Genomic DNA, 25,003 nt, shown 5'->3' with positions numbered 1-25,003 from the left:
GATTTTTTTGTGGTTTAAGGTATTTCCCCTCCCTTTTGGTGTGAACTACAACAGATTGCAGTCTGTCAGTCCTTGTGTCACTGTTGTCAGGTCGTCTTAACTGTTCTGTGATTGAGTGTATGATGATGACTTTTAGATAGTGAGCATACAGAAAAACATTTCGGGGTGGATCATCTTGTCCATATTCCAAGTGCTCTGGAGCTGTGTAATGGGATGTGCTTCTCTGACCCATTCTCTGTGTTTTGTACCACCCATCTGATTGCTTTGTCGCTGCAGGTGAGCACTAACACCTCTCTGAGAGATTTTTGTGTACTCCTAAGAACTATCACCATCAACATCCTTTTGGTATCTTCATCCTGTGTAATGTAAGGGGAATTCAAAATGTCTACTCTGCACTGCAGGCATCCATCCACTCTTGCAGGTGCTTCAGCTTTTGGAGGTTCATAGATTCATGACCACTGAGCTTTTCTTCTCCAGGGCCCAGTGTTGGAGGGTGCTGGTGAAACCCACAGCCTATACTAGCCTAAGCTGTTGTGAATGAGAGAGAGGATGCTTGGTACTTGCCACACAGAGTCCTTGATTGTGACTTCTGAGCCACTTCCAGCATTGCTTGGTGTGTAACTTTTCCATGAGGAAAGCTTTTAACCAAAGCTCTCCTGAGGCTGAATGCCAGCATGGGGCCCAGTTTCACTGCCCCAGTGGTACTTGGGGCAAGTGTGCCATGGCACTAACTGGGGTAACTCCTCCTAAATTCTCTTTAGAAGCTCCACTGTATTTATGGGTGGGGAGGGTGGGGGGATGCCTGCCCTCCCACCTTCCCCCTTGTTGTCTCAAAAGGCCCTGGTGCATCTTTGATTAGGTGTAGGTCAAAAGAATTTCCACATCGTGACCTTAATAACTGGGGTTGATTGGCAGGCGGTCTGTGGAGAGGGAGCAGCCTGTCCCTTTCATCTCCCTTGGTGCCATGCTGGGACAATGGGCCAGCATATTTTCCTTGTTGTTCCTCATTTGAAAAGGGTCTGGTATCTCTACTAGGTACCTGTGACATGGGGGTCTTGATTGGGGTCTCATAAAGGGCCCTGTCAGTGTGTCCAAAGGCCAGGAACACAAAGGCGATCAGTGGGTGGGGGTCTCAGCTGACCACTGAAGAAGGGAGGGGAGGGTCCTGGAAGCAGTGGAGGGAGAAGCAACCCCTGATGGGAGACCTTAAAGGGGGGTGGGGGGGGGAGGAGGCGGCCCATTTTTGTCCCAAACTCATCAAGCACATCTGCAGAATTGTCCCAGCCGCTGCCTCCCAGTTTCAAAAGAAAATGATCGTTTGATAAACCGTCCTGATTCACCACTTTCTCACAAGGGAGGGAGACCCACCTTTGACCTCTGTGATTTCACATTGGGCCCAGCTCCCCACCATCAAATTGCTGGAGAAACTTTGAAATGCATCCTTTGCGTTCCCTCTCCTTCTCCCTCTCTTTCCCTTTATTTCTCCACCCCCCCTTTCTTTCTTTCTTTTTTCTTTCTTTTTTCTTTTTCTTTTTTTCTTCTTCTTTTCCCCCCCCCCTTCTTCTTCTTTTCCCCCCCCCTTCTTCTTCTTTTCCCCCCCCCTTCTTCTTCTTTTCCCCCCCCTTCTTCTTCTTTTCCCCCCCCTTCTTCTTCTTTTCCCCCCCTCTTCTTCTTCTTTTCCCCCCCTCTTCTTCTTCTTTTCCCCCCCTCTTCTTCTTCTTTTCCCCCCTCTTCTTCTTCTTTCCCCCCCTCTTCTTCTTCTTTCCCCCCCTCTTCTTCTTCTTTCCCCCCCTCTTCTTCTTCTTTCCCCCCCTCTTCTTCTTCTTTCCCCCCCTCTTCTTCTTCTTTTCCCCCCCTCTTCTTCTTCTTTCCCCCCCTCTTCTTCTTCTTTCCCCCCCTCTTCTTCTTCTTTCCCCCCCTCTTCTTCTTTCCCCCCCTCTTCTTCTTCTTTCCCCCCCTCTTCTTCTTCTTTCCCCCCCTCTTCTTCTTCTTTCCCCCCCTCTTCTTCTTCTTTCCCCCCCTCTTCTTCTTCTTCCCCCCCTCTTCTTCTTCTTTCCCCCCCTCTTCTTCTTCTTTCCCCCCCTCTTCTTCTTCTTTCCCCCCCTCTTCTTCTTCTTTCCCCCCCTCTTCTTCTTCTTTCCCCCCCTCTTCTTCTTCTTTCCCCCCCTCTTCTTCTTCTTTCCCCCCCTCTTCTTCTTCTTTCCCCCCCTCTTCTTCTTCTTTCCCCCCCCTCTTCTTCTTCTTTCCCCCCCTCTTCTTCTTCTTTCCCCCCCTCTTCTTCTTCTTTCCCCCCCTCTTCTTCTTCTTTCCCCCCCCTCTTCTTCTTCTTTCCCCCCCTCTTCTTCTTCTTTCCCCCCCTCTTCTTCTTCTTTCCCCCCCTCTTCTTCTTCTTTCCCCCCCCTCTTCTTCTTCTTTCCCCCCCTCTTCTTCTTCTTTCCCCCCCTCTTCTTCTTCTTTCCCCCCCTCTTCTTCTTCTTTCCCCCCCTCTTCTTCTTCTTTCCCCCCCTCTTCTTCTTCTTTCCCCCCCTCTTCTTCTTCTTTCCCCCCCTCTTCTTCTTCTTCCCCCCCTCTTCTTCTTCTTCCCCCCCTCTTCTTCTTCTTCCCCCCTCTTCTTCTTCTTTCCCCCCTCTTCTTCTTCTTTTCCCCCCCTCTTCTTCTTCTTTTCCCCCCCTCTTCTTCTTCTTTTCCCCCCCTCTTCTTCTTCTTTTCCCCCCCTCTTCTTCTTCTTTTCCCCCCCTCTTCTTCTTCTTTTCCCCCCCTCTTCTTCTTCTTTTCCCCCCCTCTTCTTCTTCTTTTCCCCCCCTCTTCTTCTTCTTCCCCCCCTCTTCTTCTTCTTTTCCCCCCTCTTCTTCTTCTTTTCCCCCCTCTTCTTCTTCTTTTCTTCTTCTTTTCCCCCCTCTTCTTCTTCTTTTCCCCCCCTCTTCTTCTTCTTTTCCCCCCCTCTTCTTCTTCTTTTCCCCCCTCTTCTTCTTCTTTTCCCCCCCCTTCTTCTTCTTTCCCCCCCTCTTCTTCTTTCCCCCCCTTCTTCTTCTTTCCCCCCCTTCTTCTTCTTTCTCCCCCCCTTCTTCTTCTTTCCCCCCCTTCTTCTTCTTTCCCCCCCTTCTTCTTCTTTCCCCCCCTTCTTCTTCTTTCCCCCCCCTTCTTCTTCTTTTCCCCCCCCTTCTTCTTCTTTTCCCCCCCCTTCTTCTTCTTTTCCCCCCCCTTCTTCTTCTTTTCCCCCCCTCTTCTTCTTCTTTCCCCCCCTCTTCTTCTTCTTTCCCCCCCTCTTCTTCTTCTTTCCCCCCCCTTCTTCTTCTTTCCCCCCCTTCTTCTTCTTTTCCCCCCCCTTCTTCTTCTTTTCCCCCCCCCTTCTTCTTCTTTTCCCCCCCTTCTTCTTTTCCCCCCCTTCTTCTTTTCCCCCCCTTCTTCTTTTCCCCCCCCTTCTTCTTTTCCCCCCCTTCTTCTTTTCCCCCCCTTCTTCTTTTCCCCCCCTCTTCTTCTTTTCCCCCCCTCTTCTTCTTTTCCCCCCCTCTTCTTCTTTTCCCCCCCTCTTCTTCTTTTCCCCCCCTCTTCTTCTTTTCCCCCCCTCTTCTTCTTTTCCCCCCCTCTTCTTCTTTTCCCCCCCTCTTCTTCTTTTCCCCCCCTCTTCTTCTTTTCCCCCCCTCTTCTTCTTTTCCCCCCCTCTTCTTCTTTTTCCCCCCCTCTTCTTCTTTCCCCCCCCCTCTTCTTCTTTCCCCCCCCCTCTTCTTCTTTTTCCCCCCCTCTTCTTCTTTTTCCCCCCCTCTTCTTCTTTTTCCCCCCTCTTCTTCTTTTTCCCCCCTCTTCTTCTTTTTCCCCCCCTCTTCTTCTTTTTCCCCCCCTCTTCTTCTTTTTCCCCCCCTCTTCTTCTTTTTCCCCCCCCTCTTCTTCTTTTTCCCCCCCTCTTCTTCTTTTTCCCCCCCTCTTCTTCTTTTTCCCCCCCTCTTCTTCTTTTTCCCCCCCTCTTCTTCTTTTTCCCCCCCTCTTCTTCTTTTTCCCCCCCTCTTCTTCTTTTTCCCCCCCTCTTCTTCTTTTTCCCCCCCTCTTCTTCTTTTTCCCCCCCCTCTTCTTCTTTTTCCCCCCCTCTTCTTCTTTTTTCCCCCCCTCTTCTTCTTTTTCCCCCCCTCTTCTTCTTTTTCCCCCCCCTCTTCTTCTTTTTCCCCCCCTCTTCTTCTTCTTTTCCCCCCCCCCCCTATTTCCACCCCCCCCCATTTTTTTTCCCCCTCCTCCTCCTCTTCCCATCACCCCCCACCTTCCCTGCTCTCCCGCTTTGTAAGAGCAGCAAGCGTACAGCTCTGGAGTTTGGGCAAGTAATTAGTAAAGTCTTTTGGCCGGCACAATAAGCCCACGGCGCTTGGCCCCGCGCATTCCCACAATTTACATACGCGCGGGCATCCGAGAAAACAGGTGGCATGCCCAGTGCGGCGCTGCCTATGAAAATCATTTGGGAAGCGGGGAGGGGAGGCCGCTGGGACCCCGCTTGCTCCTGCAAGCTATAGGAATGTGCATGAATATATTAAAATGTTTTCACACAATGCTTGTATTTTCCAACGGGAAGAGGCATCTTGGGGATGAAAGGCGGCTGGCCCAGACACAGGCCTCTGCCGAACGCTCTTTCCCACTCGGGGTTTGTTCGCATGGACCAGATAGAGAGGGGGGCCTGGGGGGGGGAGGAAAGGGCAAGGGTGCTATCTGCAAAGAGTAAATCTTTGTGTGCCTCCTACCCGCTGCCTGTTTGTGGTCTCCGTAAGCGGAGTTATGAGGGGGTTGTATCTGCGGAGTGGGGCAGGGTGGGGGGGATCATCAGGACTTTCTGCGAAGGCTTTTGGAGGCATGGCAAACGTAGAGAGGAAATAGCTGGTAATGGAGTATATAGGCCTGGCTGATGAGATTGAGGGGCTGCAGCAGGAAATGACTGGGAGGGAGCTGCCTATCTTGGGCAGTTTTAGCAAAGTGCCTGTTAATAACAAAAAACAGTCTTGCTGTTTTTTCCAGCTTCATCTTAATGCCCAGGAACAGGTTGCTCAGTGCTCAAGTTGGGCAATGTATCCAGCTAGTCCTCTCTTTTTTTCTGAGAGAGTACTTCTCTTCCAGGGTGTGCCTGGAAGAACCCAGCAGTTCCCACTTCATTTCATTTGGGACCCACTTATCCGTATTGCTTCCAAAGAGGTTCTTTGGGTGCTTTCACCTTCTAGGATATTTACAACAGATGTGTGGTGCAACTTTTGTTTGGAGAGTGTAGATCAGATATTTCCTATCTAATGGACAAGAACTGAAGTGAAGGGAGATGCTGAACACGAGTAATGAATGGATTTGGGATCAGGGTGAGCATGTAGAGAAGACCTTCTGTTTCAGAGCTGTTCTGGGGCAGGCTGCAAAGGGGCCTCATTGGAGGAAACAGGTGTAGATTGGGGGCTGGATTTTTGCTTTTTAATTTTCTAAAAGAATATTTTGGTGAAAGTGGCTTTTGAAATTTCCATGGGAAGTGGTGTGACACCAGCATGTTGATCTGGATACCTGTCTCGTATGCTACAGGTTGAAAGCTCTTCTGGGCAGTGACTCTGTTCAGATGGGATCTGCCCTGCAGATTTACAGGCCTCCCCACAGCCAAACAGAATCCCCAACAGCACAAATTTATGGATGCCACAAAAAACTATTCCAAAGCTCACACTACCCAGCTCAAGCCTGTGCTCTTCTGAAGGAGCTTCAGAACACAGGCTGTCAGAACAAGGCATAAGCCATTTAGAGAGGGGTGGGAATAGCTTTATTTAGATCTTCTCCTCAGCTAAGCTGATGTTCCTTGTGCTTTCTGACCAGACTGTCTCTGTGTAGATAGGAGAGAATGTATTCCCCAGCCCTGTAAAAATCTAAACAATTCACCATCTCAAAACCTTATGCAAAAGTGTATTCTTGCATAGCAGCTGCTCCTAAACCAGATCTACAGGAGCAGCAAAGGTCTGTAATGCTCTTTCTCCCAGCTGGCCTGCACTGGTCATACTGGTGTTGGTCATGGTGCAAAGGTCTCTAACCTTTTGCTGGAAAGAGCCAACAACACAACTGGCAAGATGGCTTACTTTTTATTTTTAATTATTGTCTTCCCAATTCCCTGCTCCTCCCCTTCATCTTTCTGCATCTCTTAAAGAGGCAGTGGAGGGAAAAAAGCTTTGGTTTTTGTTTGGGAAGGGGGTTAGGAAGGGCGACGTGGCCCCTGCAACCTCTCATAGGGGTGTCTTGTCAGGGCGCGGCATGAAGGGCACAAACAGATCATAACCTTTAAATGAAAATGTGATGGAGGGGAGAGATGAAAGCAGTGAAACAAATTAGATACATCTAGAGGGGGTGCTCAACTGGAGAAAATTAGCATTTCTTCCTAATTGGAGTGCAGGGAATTCCATTACAGGGTTTCATTACCAGGAGGGAAGCACTGGGCCTCTTTGGAGGATTCCCCCTTGCCCTCAGTTTTTCTAAAAGTAAAAAAAATAAAAAATATCTGTTTGGGAGAGAAATAAGAAAGGACTGAATTTGTCAGAGGGAAGGCTTCAGACTGCTGCAGGAAGAGGCATCATAGTAAAGCACCAGGTCTCTCTTTATTAAGAGAAGAAATTGATGATTGTGTGCACATCAAATCAGGTGCTAGTCCTAGTTTTCCTGAAGGAAAGGAAAAAACTTTACAGCAGGATACAGGTGATGGTAACTCTCTGATGCTAGTGCTTCAATTTTGTAGACTCAATCCAAAATGCACTAGTTTGAAGTATAGGAATATGTTTCATGCCTAAGATCAGTGGAGTCTGTTCAGGCCTGCTTTACACCGCCTATCAAGTGCAAAGCACTTATTCAAGGTATGTCTGTGCAATTCTGCCTCTGACTAGAGCTTCTAGCATGGAATGTCTTGTGGCTGTGCTGGGGCTTGTGCATAGCTTTGTGGTCCAAATAGTTTGTGCAAGCTTGAGAAACAGGCATGCATGGATGCTCTTTATATGTGCATCTTTATGTATGAATGGGTGCTAAAAATAACTCAGATGTGGAATTCAAGGGCTAAGATTTTGCATTGCATCTCTGGATTAGAAGTAGGGGGAGACAGTTTCTTTTTTCCAAGCAGGAATTTAGATTATTTATCTGTTGTGCTCTCAGGAGAACAGGGTGGGGGGAAAGAAAAGTAAAAAGGAAAAGAAGATTTGCTTTGTGTGTGTTGTATGCAGTGTATGTTGCTCTGTCAATCTGCAGCTGTAAAACTTCCTGTTCCAGCTCAGAAGAGGCAATATATAAGCATAGGAATGTACATTGTAGGAAACTGCTGAAGGAAGTGCCCTGTCTGTGAAGAAAGTAGTCCCCTAGCAGAGCTGGAGGATGCTTAGAGCAGCAGTGCCTTCATCCTGGGCAGGCTTTGTCATCTGCATGTCCAGGATGAGGTGGCAGATTATATAAATTTCTAGAATTCATAAATGTACATCTCCAATTTTAACCCTTGCTGCTGAGTTTTGGCATTTTGACACAGAGCCCAGCACTGCCCACAGAAGATCTTCAGGCCTAGAGAAAATGCTGTTAAAGCAAAGGCTCAGAGATGGGATTCTCCGGCCTTAGGTGAGACACACATCAGGATGACGCATCCCATCCTTCTCTAGACACTTCAATTCTTGTAAAACATTCTTGGCAGACTGTTGAAGATAAGGAAATGCATCAGTCTGGCTCTAGTTGAGTAAATCAAACTACATTTGAAACACCGTGGGAGGTAGAGAGGAGGAGATGAAAGCAGCACCAGAGATGCTGGAGTTTGGACAGGAGCAAATGACTCAGGGAGGATAGTTGGGCTTGAAAGAGAACTGGTTCTGTTGAAGAATGGCAATTTCTCTATAATGTATGTTGTGCACGTGGCCAGTGTGCTAATATGCTTTAATATACAGCATACCAGAGTGCCTCTTGCTTGTAGCTAATGTTCAGCTTCCCTGGGTAGCTGTCATCTTGCATCTCTGTTGTGAGTGGAATTGGGCACTAGAAACATGGATAGAATTGCGTAGCTATGACTCTTTCCTTGGCTTTGTTGCCTCTGGTTTCTTTTCAGAGCAGTGTGAGACCCCTCCAGACTGGAAGACAGATTGGAAGGTCTCTTCTTTCTGTGTAGTATTGCCTGCAGTGTGTTCTGTAGTTCATTATCTAAGGTTCATTGTCAGGTCTTTTCTACCTTCTGCCTGCACAGAGCACAACTGCTGTGGACATTTCCTTGCTCTAAAGAGGTGTTGTGGGTTCTTGACACTCCATCTATGCACAAGCCTGCATGGGATGTACTTGTGCTGTTTTGTAGGCATCCTGACACTTCACAGATGCACAGCTAATTTGATGCCAGGTATTAAAGACAGCTTTTAATGTGCATGGCCCTGTCAAATTAGGAAATCCTTGTTCTCTCTCCTCTGAGATTGGGGTACATGTTCCTAGAAGTCTACCCGTCCATCAAAGAAGACTTGAAATGACTTGGTAGACATGGGCAGCTAATGGAGAGACAGAGAAGCCATTTCCTTTGAGAAGAGAGACCTGTACTAAGGTGATTGATAGTCCTAGAGATTTATTACTGTGGGGGTTGGATAGAAGCTTGCAAAGTGGAATCAAACAGCTTGTTTTTTTCAGGGGAAGAAGAAAGCAGGCTGTCATCTGTGTACCTCTGCCCTCCCCAATAAATAAATAAATAAGACTAAAAGAAGTGAACTGAGCAGAGTAAGCAGCTGCAGACTGAAGATGGGTCAAGCAGTAACTGCTACTATTCTTGTGCTTGGTCTCTGCCTCCTGGTGCAGCTGTCTTGAGCTTTGCACCTGCACTTTGTTCAGTGACCTGCTTCGCCTGTCTGGGCTGATTTAATGAGGGATGGGGATGGAGCAGGACTGTCTGATGGAGCAGGTTCTCTCTTGCTTCTTATTTTCTGCCTTGCACATAAATTGTGTATGGGCCAGTATGTGTGGCCTAGATAATGTTTTCCTTTGACAGTGGAGAAGCAAGTGACTCTGCTCCAGAAATTTGAAAAGAAATAATCTCTCTCTAGCATCTGTCTTCTGATCGTCTCAGAGTAATCTGGGAACATGGACTGTGTGCAGACTGCTTCATATAAGTTTGTAGCCTGGTAGAGAAGGATTTCCTGCTCCTGGTATGTGGTAGAAAATTAAGTGCTTTGGAAGTATTGAGTGCAGGTGAACAGTACTGTTCCTACTGCTCTCTCTTCTGCTTCCTAGGCTATGGTTTGTGAGACCCTGATGGTCTTCAGGCCTGCGTTGGCTCTCTAGCTATTGCAGCAAAGCCAGTGATATGGGTCCCTGCTGGTCTAGGACTGTCTGAGACTGGTTGAAGCCTCAAAGCTTGAAGCAAGCAAATAACTCTAACCTGCCTTAGTAGGGCAGTGAACCAAAAGTGTTTGCAGAAGCAATTCGACAGAGGAAAATGCCTACTAAAGAAATAGCTGGCATTGCTAGTCTGTGTCTTGGTTTTGTGATCTTTCCTAAGTCAAGCATTGCAGAAGTTCTTGATGTGCTGAAATTTAATTGCCTCCAATGGTCAGTCTTGGCAAAACCAGCCTTAAAAGAGTAAGATGGTGCTGGGTAAGCCTGAGTGTGGAAGTGTTGTTCACCAAATCCTACAATCGTAGAACTAGAAACATTTAAAAATGGTAGGAGGTTGCTTTTAAATGGACAAAAGATGGTATTTCTTTACACATTGTTTGGGGAACTTTCTGCTGCAGAAGGCTATGGAGGTGAATGATGCCAGTAGTTTGGAAAAGGATTTGGCAGATTCATGGATAGCAGGTCCATAATGAAGGACTAGGTTGGCGTATGCTTTCTGAATTCCATAATACACCAGCAGCGGATGCTGGGACAGAACAAAGAGGATGACCACAGGAAGATAAGAAGCTGATGTGGTCTTCCTAAACAGCATCTGCTAGTACCACTGCTGGAGACAAAACAGTGAGCAAGATGGCCCATGGCTTGTCCAAGGTGGACATTTCTGACGTTCTTCTGGCCATGGAGGGTCAGTCCAGCATCCCTCTATCCCAGTGTTTAGTGTCCAGCAGTGGTCAATGCTAAGTGTCAAGGGAGAAGGGTAAGAAACATGACAAGCACAAAAAGATCCTTTGCTGCCTGTTCCTTCCCAGCTTCCAGTGATGAGTTGTTTAGGGTTTCCCTGGCAGGAGCTTGCATCTGTTTCTTTCATATTTGCAGAGGCTACTTCTGTGAGCATCTCATCTCTTCCTTCTGTACCTGTTAAGATTCTAGTCTTTAAAGGCTCCTTTCCAACAGTATGTTGTGTCCTGAAAAAGAAACACTTTGTTCTGTTTTGAAACCCTTTGTCAGACTGTCTTATGAGGTTGTATAGTGAAAGATTCCTCCCTCTGGGTATGCTCTGCTCTGTTTATTGGTTTTATGTTTTTCCCAAGCCACCCCAGCTCTAGTATTGATGGCCTTGCGTGAAGCAGTAACAAACCATGGCTGTTGTGAGTACTTGCTGGGCAGTTATTTAGAGTGGACTTCATGTATAGGCATCCCTGAGATGTGGTAAGCATGTAATTTCTTTCCAGTGCAGCCTCTGGCTGGAGTCCATGGAGATGCAGCCTAACCTGAATTGGTGGTCATGTATTTGGATCTTGTGTATTCGCCTGATAAAGTTCAGTGACAAGTTTGGCTTGGGACACTCCTTAACTTGCTGCAGAATCCTGTGCTGATGCTTTAGTAACGTGCTCATTTCAGTGGAGGATATGTGAGCAAGCTTGTTTCTGGCAGTGCTTCTTGTGGGTGTTTCAAACGCCAAGTGAAAATGGTTCTATTAATAACTGTGGTTTTGGATGAAACCTCCTGAAGTCTGAGTGCATGCAAATAGGGCAGGCCATGGGAAAGAAAGGAAACTCTGGTTTCACACTCTTGCCTGCAAAGCTGCCTGTGCATCTAAAGCTTCCAGACGTCTCTTCCTTGAAGTGCTGGAGGACTGACTGCCAACAGGTTGTCCTGCTTCACTTAGTCAGCAGCTTACAGGAGGGTAAGAGGTAGTGTGGTACTTTGTATCCCTTCATCAGGTATTTCTCGACTTCAGATGTGCTTTAGGGAATCCTCTGTTCCATTGCAGACTCAGAAGGTGTGCCTGAAGGGCTTTTTCCCAGTCCCTTCCAGTAGTGCAGTTCTCTCCCTCATACAGCATTTTCTGTGTTATTTTTCTTCCAATGCACTGACATTAAGCATTATTATAAATTGTTCCTTCCCTTCTTGCCTTGTCCTTTCCCTATCCATTCATAATCTATTTTGCTTCATCCCTTTCCTGTCCTCATCTGGCTTATCTCACTTATTGTCACTGAAATTCAGTAGTTCTTGGCCTGCCTTGTAGCCCAGCCTGATTACAGATGCTGAAGACGGTAACTTGTGCTTTGAACCTGTGTTTTGTTGTATATTAATGGCAGGGTGGTTTGAGCTCTGGCTTCTGTAAAACTTTCAGCAGGTTATTGGGTAGTTCAGGATTTGTGCTGGAGGTGACCCCCTAAACATCCTTATGCCTTGGGTGTGTTGTCTGTTTGGTTGTTTAATGAAATCTTATGTGCCTTTCTCTGCATACAGGGCTGGGGCTGTCCTTTCTGGCCTGAGTGGCAGACTCTATTTCTCACTGATGCTTGCTCACAACCAAGCATGCCCTGAAACTGCAGATGGAGAACAGGATCTTCACTCAGCATCTTGGTTGCTTAGGGGCAAACAGTTGACATGCTCCAAACACTTAGTACGAAAACACTGAAGCAAATCTTTATGCAGTAAGTGGAGAGCTGGAGCTACCCAGAGCTTGAAGAGCAAGTGAATTGAGGTTGTTGCAAGCGTGTCCATGTCAGGGATGGAATGATCAGAGCAGGAAAGCTTTAGGAGTCATTTCATGGCTGAGTTAAATGCAGATGAGGCTTTGCTTGCCTCCTCCGCAGAGCACCTGTGTCTCCATGCCTCAGTGTCCTGGACCTCTCTGGGCGCGGCATGTGCTATGTACACACACTTGTCCCCTTTCACCTCTGGTCTTTAGCTTCTTAAAACCTTCTGAGCATTATTTCCTTCTCTCCTGCCAAACAACTCATTTGGAAATTGTTTGAATGTCATAGAGCAGAGGAGGAAGATCAAGCCCTCTGGTTTTAAGTGATTCAGCTTCTTTCCCCTGTAAGCGTGAACAAGTACAGCTGCTGCCTCTGTGTGATACAGAGAAAGGACTGCTGCCCTTCGTGGGAAGATCACAGAAGTATATGTTTGTTGAGAAGTCCTCTTCTTCCTCACCACCCAGATCACTTTTTTTTTCCCCAAAACTCTCCTGAATTGGGCAGTTTGGATTTGGTTTATGCACGTGTGTATGGCAAAAGGAATAAGGCAAAAATCTCAGGCGTGCGGCGCCAGGAAAACGGATTCCTTCCCACCCCCTGCTTTTAAACTGAAACATTCTTGAGTTTTAGTTGTTCTGGCAAATCTGAAAGGATTCTCCCCTCCCCTTGACCTCGCTGGCATGCATGGATCGCTGGCTTATTGAAAAGTCATTTTCTGTCATATGTTCTAATGGAAAAGTTTAGGTAAGCTGTCATTATATAGACCTGCATTTTCAAAAGAATGCTTGTTAAATGAAAACTCTCAGTATTGTCTGAAAATATATTCAGATGGATCTTGGCAGTCCCAAAGCTTAAAGAAAAAACCTAAAAGGAGGTATTTTTAAGAGAGGAGAGGTTTTCTTCTTTTGCATCATGATTCTCTAAGCATTTTCTACACATGGGCATCTATTTAGACTTTTGTCCAAAGCAGTGACAGCTGCAATATTTACTTAAATCACTTCTGCCTGTCCCCATGTTGTAGGGTGTGAGGTTGTAAGAAGCAGCAGCCCCTGGGCACTGTAAGTTTTGGGATGAGGTATGAGCGTAGGCAACGTCACACGTGTTTTCCCACTGGCACTGGGAATGTTCACTCTGCATAGCCTTGAAAATGGCCTGGTCACTTTGAGTCTGCTTATATTTATCCTTGGTGTCTCCTTCTCAGACACTGGCATTAATTTCCTGGCAAGCATATTTTGTTCAGAAGTGTCAAAGGTTGCTTTTAAGGGAGAAGTCTTGAGCATCGATGAGCTGAAGGCACACAGTATCTAGCTGAACTTATCTCTGTGGCAAGCATGTAAAGCAGCTTGGATGTGGATGCAAAAAAATAAATAAAAAAGACTGAAAAATAGACCTTTCTGTGGGAGTCTTTAGTAAAATGTGGAAGATATGATCTGACAAGAGACCAGACTATGGTGAGGTGGAATCGGGGAAGTTCCTTCTGCTGCCGAGTTGGGTCACAGCTGTGTATTTTAAGCAACTTGGGAATTACAAGTCTGTGCACTAGGGTTGTGCTGCCTGTCTCCTTGCTGCATACTGAGTTGCTGGGGATCTCATTTCCTTGCTCTCAGAATTGTTGTGATTGCATCATCTCCTAGGCCTTGCTCAGCACCCTTGTGTAATTGGGTGCTCTGATGAAAGCAGTGGGTAACCTTTCACTTGCTTGCTTACCATTAGTTCTTCATTGCAGAATAAGGACCAAGCTTTTAGATTATGACAGTTCTTGCTTTCTATTAGGATGCTGCAATCAGAAGAGACATGAGGTGATTTTTTTTTTTTTTTCAAAATACAACTGTTTAAAAACAAACAAACCTCATTGCACTGAAGCTATGATCATCAGGTCAGCTGAGCAGGTTTAACTCATCTACAGTTCTAGAGCTGGATAGCTAGAATAAGGTTTTTATCGCTGTTGCCTTTATAGCATAGATGCTAACAAGCCCTGAGCATCAACAGAGGCACTGTGGCACAGGATGCTGACATGACACAGGAGCAATTGTACTGGGAGCCAAGTTGCTTGGTTAACCCCCATGCAGCAGTTTCCTGGTAAAGTTTTGAAGAACCAAAGGCTTGTAGCAGGAAGAGGGAGATGGTGTAAGGGAGGTCCTGCTATGAAAAGCAGTTTTGCTTTGCTAATGGGAGATGATTTAGTAACAAGAAAATCTGAAGACTTCATTGCTGTCCTTCTGGTTTTGTTTATTGCCTAACTTTTGGGGCAGATGCTGGAGGAGGTGAATGATTCTTCCCTGATTTTTCTGAGCAGTAACTGTCCTCAGAGCAGTTCTTGCTATCCGGTCTGGGACCTCCACTGTCCAGTTTCTTCTCCTTAAGTCTGTTGCCTTTCTTAATCTCAATGCCAAGGTACCAGACTAGAAATCCTGCCCTGGGAGCATAGGCTACACCAGCCCTTCAAGAATCTGTCATGCATGCACCTCTTCACATGCTCCCATTGTACATCACTGGATCTCTTTTCTCCTTTACCCCTGTTTTGGCATCCTGCGCTGTCCTGTTCCACGGGCTGGGGAAAAGATACTTGTCATGAGCTGACCTCCTTGGCATGTATCCCACTGCTGACCGTGCCCCTGTTCTGCCAGGCAGGCTGTCCCATTCCAGCTCCCTCCTCCTGCTCGCCCCAGATCACAGCCCCCGAGAGGTCTTTGTCTGCCTGTTGAGAGCAGCCCGTGTCCCACCATTCCCACATGGCACACCCTCCCTGGCAGCCCCCTCCTCATTCAGCAGTTTGGGCTGAAAGAACCTTGGCTAATTACGTCGGGCTGAAAATTACCACTTTGCTGCGTTCTCCTGCTGCTGGGCCCATTTGTGTGGGGCCTGTAGTTAGAGGGAACAAAGTCCCCCCTGTGGAGCCAGGCAGGCCCCAAGTGTGAAGCTACAGGTACAAGCAAGAGGGGAATGAAGGGAATAATTACCAGCTTCTCCAGGTGAAAGCCCCGTTAAAACTTCAATAAGCCAATTAGGGGCCAGGGTGTGTGTGGGGGGAGAGTCTCCTCCACCTATAAGTGATTCCCACCAGGCAATTAACAGAAATCATTTCACGGAGGGGAGGATATGAAATGGCTCTTAGAAATGGTCTTGAGTTGGGAGGGGGCCCGAAACAGCACGACTGCTGCAGTGGTCCTCATGTACTCCAACCTCCTGGCTCACTGTGTGGCCCGAAAGTGTTGGTGGGGCTAGGGGGAGAGGGAGGAGGGAGGGAAAGAAAAAGGAATCGCTGGAGCTTTACACCTGGGCAGGCTTTGAGAAGGCGAGGGCTGGAGTTCAGAGCTTCTTGTAAGGCTGTGTGTGGGCCCAGAGCTCTGAGCTTGAGGGGGCTGCTGCATCTGGAGAGGCGGGTGAGGGTCAGACTCAGAGTGTCTTCCCCATCAGGGCAAGAGAGAAGGCTAACACTCTGGAGCCCAGCAGGGAGGGGATTGGTGCTGTGTGTGAAGGCTCAAAGTGGGTGTGTGGGTAGGTGAGAACTGAGTGCCAGGCCTTTGGAGGTCTGCTTGAGATGCGTGGTCTGTAGGTGCCCTGTATTATCCCAGGAGTAGATAGCATCTGGTGTCTAATACCTGTGCATGTATTTCCTCCAGGGACCATGGCTTTGTGCTTGCTGAGCCAGTATCTTCACCTACTTTTTCCTTTCCTTTCATTTGGTTCCAAAAAACAGCTAATGGATTTGCTCAAGATGGAGATTTTATCAAGTCACCCTGCAGTTGCCTTGCACTGTATTGCAGATGGCATGCTGGAGGTAGAGCATGCTGTCTGGTGGGTACCTAGCAGAAGTCTTGCCTGTCTGTATCAGAATGTATTTGAATTTGCTCTGGGGAGTAGAGCAAATGTGGAGCTTAAGATGAAGTTGCTGCAGATGGTTGATGTTACCCTAGTGATGTTGGAAGGGAGAATGCATAGTGTAACTAACCTGCAGATACCAACTGCACTTGCAAAAGATGAAACAAATAAAGCCCCTAAACTTCTCAACACAAAGGTAGCCTTAGTAGCAACTTTGTTTGCCTCTCTAATGTTACAGATTGGGAGAATTAAAAATGTCCTGTGAGGTTTTTATCCAGTTACTGGTAAGCTAAAGCTGAAATTACCCTACTGTAGTGATGTTTAACTGCCTAGCCTTGGACTGACCTGGAAGTCCCTAGACAGTATCACCGTATCGCCAAGGTTGGAAGAGACCTCGAGGATCATCGAGTCCAACCTGTCACCACAGACCTCATGACTAGACCATGGCACCAAGTGCCACGTCCAATCTCCTCTTGAACACCTCAAGGGATGGTGACTCCATCACCTCCCTGGGCAGCCCATTCCAATATCTAATGACTCTCTCTGTGAAGAACTTTCTCCTCACCTCGAGCCTAAACTTCCCCTGGTGCAGCTTGAGACTGTGTCCCCTTGTTCTGGTGCTGGTTGCCTGGGAGAAGAGACCAACCCCCTCCTGGCTACAACCACCTTTCAGGTAGTTGTAGAGGGCAATGAGGTCACCCCTGAGCCTCCTCTTCTCCAGGCTAAACAATCCCAGCTCCCTCAGCCTCTCCTCATAGGGCCTGTGCTCAAGGACTCTCATCAGCCTTGTTGCCCTTAAACCCTTAGACTTCCCCTTAGACTTGCCCTTAAACCCTTAGACTTCCTCCTTCCTCTTTTCATCTTTTTCTTCTTTTCTCCTTTTTTTCCTTTTCTTTTTTTTTTTTTTTCTCCCCAGAAAGCTTTCTGTAGTAGGAATAGAGAGTTGTATCTCTTACACAGCCCAGCTTTCAGACTCAGAAGGGGCTTCCTAGCAAAGTCATGTTTCTTTCTGATTTGACTTCCAAGATGTAACCCTAGTGGGTGCCTGACAAGCCTGCACAGACAAAACAGTTTTGGTGTGGGCTTTTTGCCCCTCTTGTTGTGTTTCTTTCCCTCTTGTATGTGTTGGTCATACCAGTACCCAAGTTACATACTGGATTACATTTGTTACATGGTTAAGGAATCTCTTTTTTCCTATAATTAACAGTAATAACTTGAGTATCATTTGGGGGTCTGGAGAAAGGTAGGGTACAGAGACCTCTGTCCCGAGCAACTGCTCCAAGCCCGGCAAGCTCAGAGACTGAAGAAGGATGATGAGTGTTGGCCATACTATGCAAATAAGTATTTTATGCTGTTAAACATGGGTTATCAAACCTTTCCCTTCAGTAAAGGAGTAGGGCTGATACCAGCCCCGTAGAAATACTTGTGCAGCCACAAAGGCTGTTTGAATTCCTGAAAAACGACAGCAGCACTGTGAAAAAGCATTTTTAGAATAGCTGTCTTGTATGGGAACCTCAGGACCCTCAATCAACCTTTATAGACCAAATCTCAGTGTGCTGCTGTCTTGGATGTTTGCTTCTCCCTAAAAGCATGTGTCGAGCTGGAGTACTGGGAAAAGGAGGGTGATGTTTAGATCCAAACAACCCTAGGAACATCAGGATTGTTCTGTGGGTGGAGCCGCTACTAAAGGCTATTTTCCCATTCATCGCTTCACGTGGTAGAAGTATGTGTGTGTGTCTGTCCTGTCTGGAATCTCTGTCTTAATGCCATTGAGCTCAGTTTTCCTCCAGAAATGGGGATTACATTCCAGATCTGGTCACTTACTTTCACAAAACTTGCCTGCTGTAGGGGTGGTAAAGGGACACTGGGCAAGGTTATAGGATGAGCTGGGCAGACAATATGTGTTGAAACTAAAAAGCAGCTAAGGCAGTTGTGTCCATGCAGTTGTCTTTATGCATTTTGCTTCCTCTCTGTGCTGAGTCCCCAGTGAGGAATGACAGAGCTCCTCTGTAGCTTCTCTGTGTGCAATTTGTGATGCATACCAGGAGCACAGCTCAACCTTGAGCTGACTGATGCCTTGAGGGACACCATGCACACAAGGCTCAAGGAAGCAGCAGCAAATGTGCTAGCACTTCCTAGTCTGTTTGTAGTGCAAGCCTGGTGATTGGCCTCCAGCTGCTGATTCTCTTTGGCGATGTTAATCACTGCTGAACCAAGATAAGGCTATGCTGCTGTGGGTCTCTGCTTGCTCAGGTGAGCTCAGTCCTGTTGTTGAGTCTAAATGAAAACTATTTTACATGCATGCAAACAGTTGAGCCCAAATATAAGCTCAGCTCCAGAGCACTGTAGAAGCTCTTTGTGCCAAGCCTGGAGTAGTACAGGGAACTGAGGAGACTGCCAGCAGATTCCTGCAGCCAGGCTTTAACAAAGCGTACTGTAGGTACTCTTAAGCCTAGAACCATAGTTGGCAACACTGATAGAAAATGTCTAAGTTAATTTGAGGGACCTGGTCATCCTTTCATTGCACTGAAGGTCTAGATCTGAAGTACTGCATGACAGGGATGCAGGAGAAGCATGGTATGCATAACTGGAAGGATGGGAAGGATCTTGAGGACTATGGAAAGACAGTCTGGAGCCAAAAGCCTGAGGAATATTGCAGAGCTGTAGTGACCTGACTGCAACCAGCACTCGTTTCAGGTTCCAGATAGTTGCATCATGTGTCACTGGCTTCTTTAGCTTTTCCTTCTAGATAACCTCCTGCTCCCCATGTGTGATTTTGGCCTGTTAACACTGTCTGGACTTTTGGTGCAAGTGTCTTATCTGATGATTTCTATTCTTTTTGTGGTTACTGGGTTGTTAGTTTGTAACACGGCCATCCTGACTTCTTGACGCGCCAGAGGTGCTTGGTTCAGTTCTCAGGTCTTCTTACAAGAGCATAAAGTAGGTCTAAAGGGATCACTTGAAAGTAGTGAAGGGACACCACCAGCCCTGCCTGACCAGCCAATCCTGACTCTGTCCAGCATTGCCAGAGGCAGGTGAGACTTCTTCCATGTTTGTCATGCCTGCTTTCTCCTGGAGGGAAAAGAAGTGCTAAACTGATGCTGTGTGTTTGTTTTGGATTTGTGGTTTGGTTTTTAACTTCTTCCTGCAAACTGAGTGCAGGAGGAGCACCTGCTTTCCTGCACTATCTCAGTTTCCCTCCCTTTGTGTGTTATCTGGTCCGCTGGAGAAGCCTGGTGCTGGAGGTAGGAAAACTCCCTGTGCTGTGTGTCTGACCCCTTCCTCCCCCTCTTTCACAGTGTTGTTACTGTTGCATCTGCTCCCCAGCCTCCTGGGCTGTTCAGCGGGGGCTCCATCAAGTTTGTGTGACCTTAGCACTGTATTCATGCTGGAGGAGTTAGCTTCTGTAATGATGTCAACTGATGAGGTTAGCAGGATGGTGGCGGCCGCGATAAGACATGACATGTTCTAATGATTCGCCTTAGCGAGCTGCGTGTGTGTGTCGGGGGGGGGCACGGAGGGGCTTAGAGAGGGGAGGTGGGGGCCCCACAGGTGCCGACAAAGACTTTGACCTTTGCTGCTATAATATCAGTGTTTCACAGGCAGGGCGGTTCGGTAACCCACTTTCAGCCCATCAAAAATTGATTTAATTGCAATTTTTTCCCCCAATTAGGAGCACTGGAGCTTAACTAATTGGAGTAATAGAGAGTAATAAGGCTCTGATAAAAAGCCTTCCTCTGCCTCCTTTGTATCTTGTGTCATCGCCTGTCAGAGGTCAGAGAGCTTGCATATTCTATTAGGCAGAGTTGCCTTCATTTGTACAAATTAGTTTACCCAACAGTAATTAAAATGCCAGTGCAGGTCGGGGAGAGCTGAATACAATTGATGGGCACGTTGGTGAAGGATTTGACAGCTCCGGTGGCCTCCCTTGCCAAAGCGTGTCAGTGCTGAATCAAAGGCTACACAAACCCACAGACCCGTGTGTTTAACCCGTGGCACCATCAGCACCAACTGATTTCTCTCTTCTCCACTTTCAGTTTTGGACTTGATTTCTCTTCTCCTTCTTTTCTCATACTGCTTGTGGGTTTTGAAGAGAAGGTGTTTCACATCTTGGAGTTGTCCTTTCCCTTAATCGCTTTCATAACGCTACTGCCAGCCCCCTGTCCTGTCTCCCTGGGTGCTCCCCCTCCTCTCCCCCCACCTTCCACATTCCCAGCTGCAGGGCTCTGTCAAGTAATAACTTCTTTGTTTCCCAGTCTGATGAGTCTCTGTATATAATAGTCTCCAAAATGGAACAACGATGTCCAGTTCCAGGGGGTGAGGGAATGTGCAAGGAGGAAGGAACAGACTCTTGCCTATGTCAAGCAGATTCTGGATTTGAAATCCCCAAAGAGCATAATAGGACTTGAGAAGCAATCTGTTTACAGTAGAGGGGAAGGGAGCGAGCCTGGGGCATAGGGGAAGTTCAGAGAGACGAGGTTGGAAAGAACCTGTTTCTCACCAGTTCCCTCAATACTGCATCGCAGGGTTACCAGCTCAGGCAATGCCTGCTCTGAAGGCTGCATTGGCAGTGAGGAAGGTATGGATTGTACAATGGGATTTGTATCTCTCAAGCTGAGATTGTTTCCAAGCCTCAAGAGAAGCAGCATCTTTCCCAAAGCTTTGATGGGCAGCACCCTCTTCCCCTCTTGTTTGTCCACATCTGGCAATATTCTGTCCAGAATGGGGTAAAGAGGGATGCTACAGGTGGCATGAAACTGCATAGTTGGCACCTTTGGGATCATTGCAGTTGGACTGTAGCTAAAGCACTACTGATGTTGCCAGAAATGCCATGGGTTCTTCCAACAACCACAAGTCAGTCAGAAAGAAGTTCTTGTGTTTCTTCCAACAGCACTGCCAGGATGTGTGTTCTCCCATCTCCTGTCCCGGTTTCTATTGTGGGGGGATGATCTCTAATGAAATGTGTCTTCTCTAGCATAGAGAAGGTTGACTTTAGGAGAAACAGTTCTATTTTTTTTCCCTCTTTTTTGCTTTTTCCTCTTCTCAGTGGGAAGTTTCAAATGGGAAAGAGGAGATCAAAGTATTAGATGAGGTGGAAAATGCCTTGCTTTGGACAACAAAACCATGCTGTATATGAAGTATCTGCTTCTCAATGCTCTGCACAACCCTTGCTTTCCTGCTGCAAGAGAGGTGGAAATATGGTGTTGGCTTGTTTGTTGTCATTACATTTGTTTTGACCTCCTGGGGGATCCCTGTTGAAAATATGACCTGTGGTGAAAGCTCTGCAGTGGTGCCTTTTGGAGCAAGCTTGTGGTTCTAGCAGCTTTCACGGGGCAGAGGAGAGCTTTGTGGGGAAGGGGCTTCATCTCCAAGGCTGTCTGAAGTTTGGACATAGAGGGTTTTATGTGGCATGCAGATTCATCTGGTAAGTGTCTGTGTACATCAGTAATATCATATATACTTCAGAGAGATAGGTCATTCCTGCAGTTATATATGGGAGGTCTTGTGCTTTCCTCTTCCCAAACCAGTCTCTCTTCAGTCTGACCCTGACAGAATTGTATACAAAATAAACAACACTGACTAAGCTTAGTAACTCAGCTTGAGCTCTTTCTCTTGGACAGCAGCAAGAACAGTTGTGAAGACCCAAGTCTTTGCTTCTTTAGCTCAAAGGTCTTTAGTGCTGTGTTTTATGCTTCCTGAGGTGGTCTCACTGAGGGCAAACTGAAAGAATCAGTCCTGGTAGCAAGCTTCAGTTCTGATGAGCAATATTTTGGAAGTTTGGCAGCTAAGCCTTACAAGTTTAGCCACAATTTGCATGCTGTTTTAGACCTACCAAATCTGACTTGTGTTGCCTTTTCACTTGGAGTGAAACTGGCACTTCTGCAAGGTTCCCAGTTGTTAGAGGCCTGGGGGTTGAAAGTGCTTGTCTGCAGACCAGACTAAAGCTGAAGAGGGGCCCTGTATTATCCTCTGGGAATCCAGACTCCCAGGTCAGTTCTCCCAGCCTTTAACAGTTTCTCACTGGCACAGTTTCCTGTCCATGTCTGTCTTGTGAATGCTGCTTTCTAAGTGTGGCAGTGAAGGTGAACCACTCTTCTGGAAGAAGTCTTATCTTTGCTTGCTAATAGGCTCCAAGCTACTAAAAGATAAGGCCTGCAAACCTGATCCTGCTGAGGTATGAGACAAAATTCCTGTTGACTGAATGGAATCAGCATTACCCAGAAGAGACTTTTTCGTGGCCCTGGGGCCTATGTGCAATGCTGGAGAGAAATCTCTTCATCTAATGCATGGGTGTTTTCAGGTTTGGTTTTTTTTTGGTGTGGCTTGTGAGTTTTGGTTGGGTTTTTTTGTTGTTGTTGTTTTGGGGTTTTTTTTGAGGGGTAAGGGCTAAAGGGGGAAAACTGAAGTCCAGAACTGACAGCATGAGTGGGGATTAGGCCTTGCTGTTCCTCCCACCTTTTTCTCCCTGATGGTGTGCCTCCATGCTAATTTAGACCTGTGGCAACCATCAAAGCCTTGTGCATACCTTCTGCACAAAGGGAGCTGTCTCCCATGTGAGTGTGTTCTCTGCTGGGACAGTCAGTTTGTCCCCCAAAAGAAAAATCTTAAGCACCCAATTGCCTGCTTGACTGACTCCCTGACTGCTATTATGTTTCTAACCACGGTAATTGGCTTTGGTAGTTATTAATGGATTATGTTTGAGGAGGGAGGGACAGAACCCAACACCTAGCTTAGTAGCTGAGGGACTCCCTCACCAAAGTGCTGCTTTCCAGACATGGGGATGGACCAGTGAGCTGTCAGAGTGGGTGTCTTTTGCATGTTTTCCTCTGAGGTGGGAGATACTGGCAAAAGGGAGATATTGCCCCTTCTCCTGCACTATGTTAGAGAGAGTCAGGTATTAAGCAAAAGCCCCGCTTCTGTGTATGCAATAGTGGGTAATTTCTTAATCAGTCCTCTTGGCTGCTGCACAGCTGCTGGAATTGGCTTTTGCTTAGACTTTGGTCAGGGACTTTCATGAAGAAGAATGTGTGCACCCTGCAGCACCTGTGTAGGGAGCCCTTTGGGACAGGTACATAGAACCAACAGCATGTGCACTGCCAAGGAGTTCGGCATTTTGCATGTAAGACAGCCTGGTTAGAGAGACTTTCAAATAGCTCTGGTGCTGCAGGCCTTGTCTAACCCTGAAGGGCACCTAAGGGTCACAGACTTTGTGAACACCTCCAGGTATGTGTGTTTGGGTAGGAGGGATAAAGCACTCACGAAAAAGAGGCTTTGTAGCTGTGGCTGTTCCTCAATTGCTCAGCTAAACCACAACTAGGAGGAGTCCTGACTTCTGGCCCTGCTTCTACATGGCTCTTTGGCTTTGATTGAGTTGAGTGTGTGGACCACGTAGCTGCTTGGTGCCTTGTAACATCACCAGCAGTGCTTTTCTCAGGAGTCAAGGACACTGCAAGAATCCCTTCCTGATGCAGCAGAGGCATGGAGACACCTTCTGATTTCCAAGGGAAGAATGTTGTAGAGGATCAAAGGAATGTTTGAAAACTGCTATTTTTACAGACATGGTATTGTTTCCTTATTCTGCTTTCCTCTCTCAGCTGCCAGCCCCATGTCATGCTGCAAAAGCTGTTTAGGCAAAGCACAGAGCTGGCTTTTATTTAAAGAAGGCTCCATTTCCTGCACTTGTGCTATCCTTGTTGCAATGACTTAAACACAGTTTTGGCTTTTTATTCTCGGTAGCTGCAATAAGTGTGGTTTTGTGAGGGGTCATTTATAGCTTACTTAGAAATCTTTGTATGAGCTGCTTTTTCATATTTGGACTGAGGGTAGGAAGTTGGCACAAAACAAGCAGTATGGTGTGGACACCCACAGCACCTGTGTTCCTGCTCCTTGGTTCTTCAAGGATTTTTTTACCTGTCTCATCAACTAGTTTGAGGCCAGTGGCTGTCAGACCACCTCTGGAGCTAGCACATGCAGCAGAGACATAGCATTGCCAAAGAGGACCTTGGAGTGGGCCCTGCTGTGGAGTGTGAACTGAGCCAGATATTGCTGCAGGATTGCTGTGCTGCCTCTTTTGGAGACTGCTTGAGCACTGGGAAGGGCAACCTGATCCGGCTTGAAACTGGCCCTGCTTTGAGCAGGCTGGACTGGAGACCTCTGTTCTGTGATTCGTTAGGCCTGTGGTGCTGCAGCCAATTCCATGGTTTTGCATAGAAGCTGGCAGCAAACAGAAGCAGTGAGACATGAAGTGGGAAGTTAGAGGGAACTTTCCATAGGGTCTTTCTGCAACTTGCAGTGTCGAGTGTTGTGCTAACTGTTTTGAAAATGTCCTTGTAATTTACAGCTGATGCTGGCTTAGGTTTGCTCTTTATGTGTGCAGATACATCCTTATATCCTGTCAGTTCTCTGCAGTTGTGACCTGCTGCATCTGGGAAGCTCAACTACTGGAGAGCTCTTCCCCCTTTGCTGCTGCATTCCCCTGGTGAACTGCAGTGGAAAATGCTGAAACAGTCTTGAACTAGAATTCAAAGTCTGTCTTGTAGCCTGTTTTCTCTATCTTGTTCATGCACTATTTCTTTGGAACAGGAGAATTAGTAACTGGTTTTGATGTTTGCCTCCCCCTTTTTTTTTTTTTTTTTTTAACAGCTCATTTGTGACTGGGACAGCCTGCTGTGGACACCCCTCACCTCTGAGAATCTGGGACCTGGAGAGGTGAGTGAACTTCCAGGTTACAAGGAAGGACTTGAAAAGAAAGGTGAATAACAATGAGGAATGCAATATTGGAGATGTTGTAAAATCATCGTGCTGGAGCGTGTCCAGAGAAGGGCCACAAGGATGATCAGAGGGCTGGAGCCCCTCTCCTATGAGAACAGACTGAGGGAGTTGGGAGAAGGCTCTGAGGAGATCTTATTGTGGTCTTCCAGTATCTTAAGGGGGCCTACAAGAAAGCTGGTGAGGAACTTTTTAGGGTATCAGGTAATAATAAGACTAGGGGGAATGGAAAGAAAATAGAAATGGGTAGATTCAGAGTTGTCCTTCACCATGAGGATGCTGAGACACTGGAGCAGGTTGCCCAGGGAGGTGGTAGAAGCCTCATCCCTGGAGGCTTTTAAGGTCAGGCTGGATGTGGCTCTGAGCAACCTGATGTAGTATAAGGTGTCCCTGCCCATGGCAGGGGTGTTGGAACTAGATGATCCTTTAGGTCCCTTCCAACCCTAACAATTCTATGATTCCTTTAGTCCATGTAGGCAAGGGGTGTTTAAACATGAGATATGGGACAGAGGAGAGAATGGAGCAGACACGTGGAAAGGTGTACTGGGGGGGATTCTGGTTTGGTAGGGATCAACTTGACTTTTCTTCCCATCTTTTCTAGTTGA

At 47.0% G+C, this 25,003-nt stretch overlaps 1 protein-coding gene across 1 annotated transcript in view; it reads left to right on the top strand.

Annotated features, from left to right (window-relative positions):
* Positions 1-25,003, top strand: part of FBXW4 (F-box and WD repeat domain containing 4) — a 66,986-nt gene that overhangs the window by 26,234 nt on the left and 15,749 nt on the right. Inside the window, exon 6 of the mRNA XM_068139499.1 lies at positions 24,273-24,338. Coding sequence (XP_067995600.1) covers positions 24,273-24,338 — 66 coding nt within the window. The remainder of the gene's footprint in view (positions 1-24,272; positions 24,339-25,003) is intronic.

This window comes from Melanerpes formicivorus, unplaced genomic scaffold, assembly GCF_026170545.1.
Source record: "Melanerpes formicivorus ecotype bairdi unplaced genomic scaffold, bMelFor1.0.p_v2 SCAF_6, whole genome shotgun sequence".
NCBI lineage: Eukaryota > Metazoa > Chordata > Aves > Piciformes > Picidae > Melanerpes > Melanerpes formicivorus.
The sequence above is the reverse complement of the archived record's forward strand: the minus strand, read 5'-3'. Positions and strand labels throughout refer to the sequence as shown.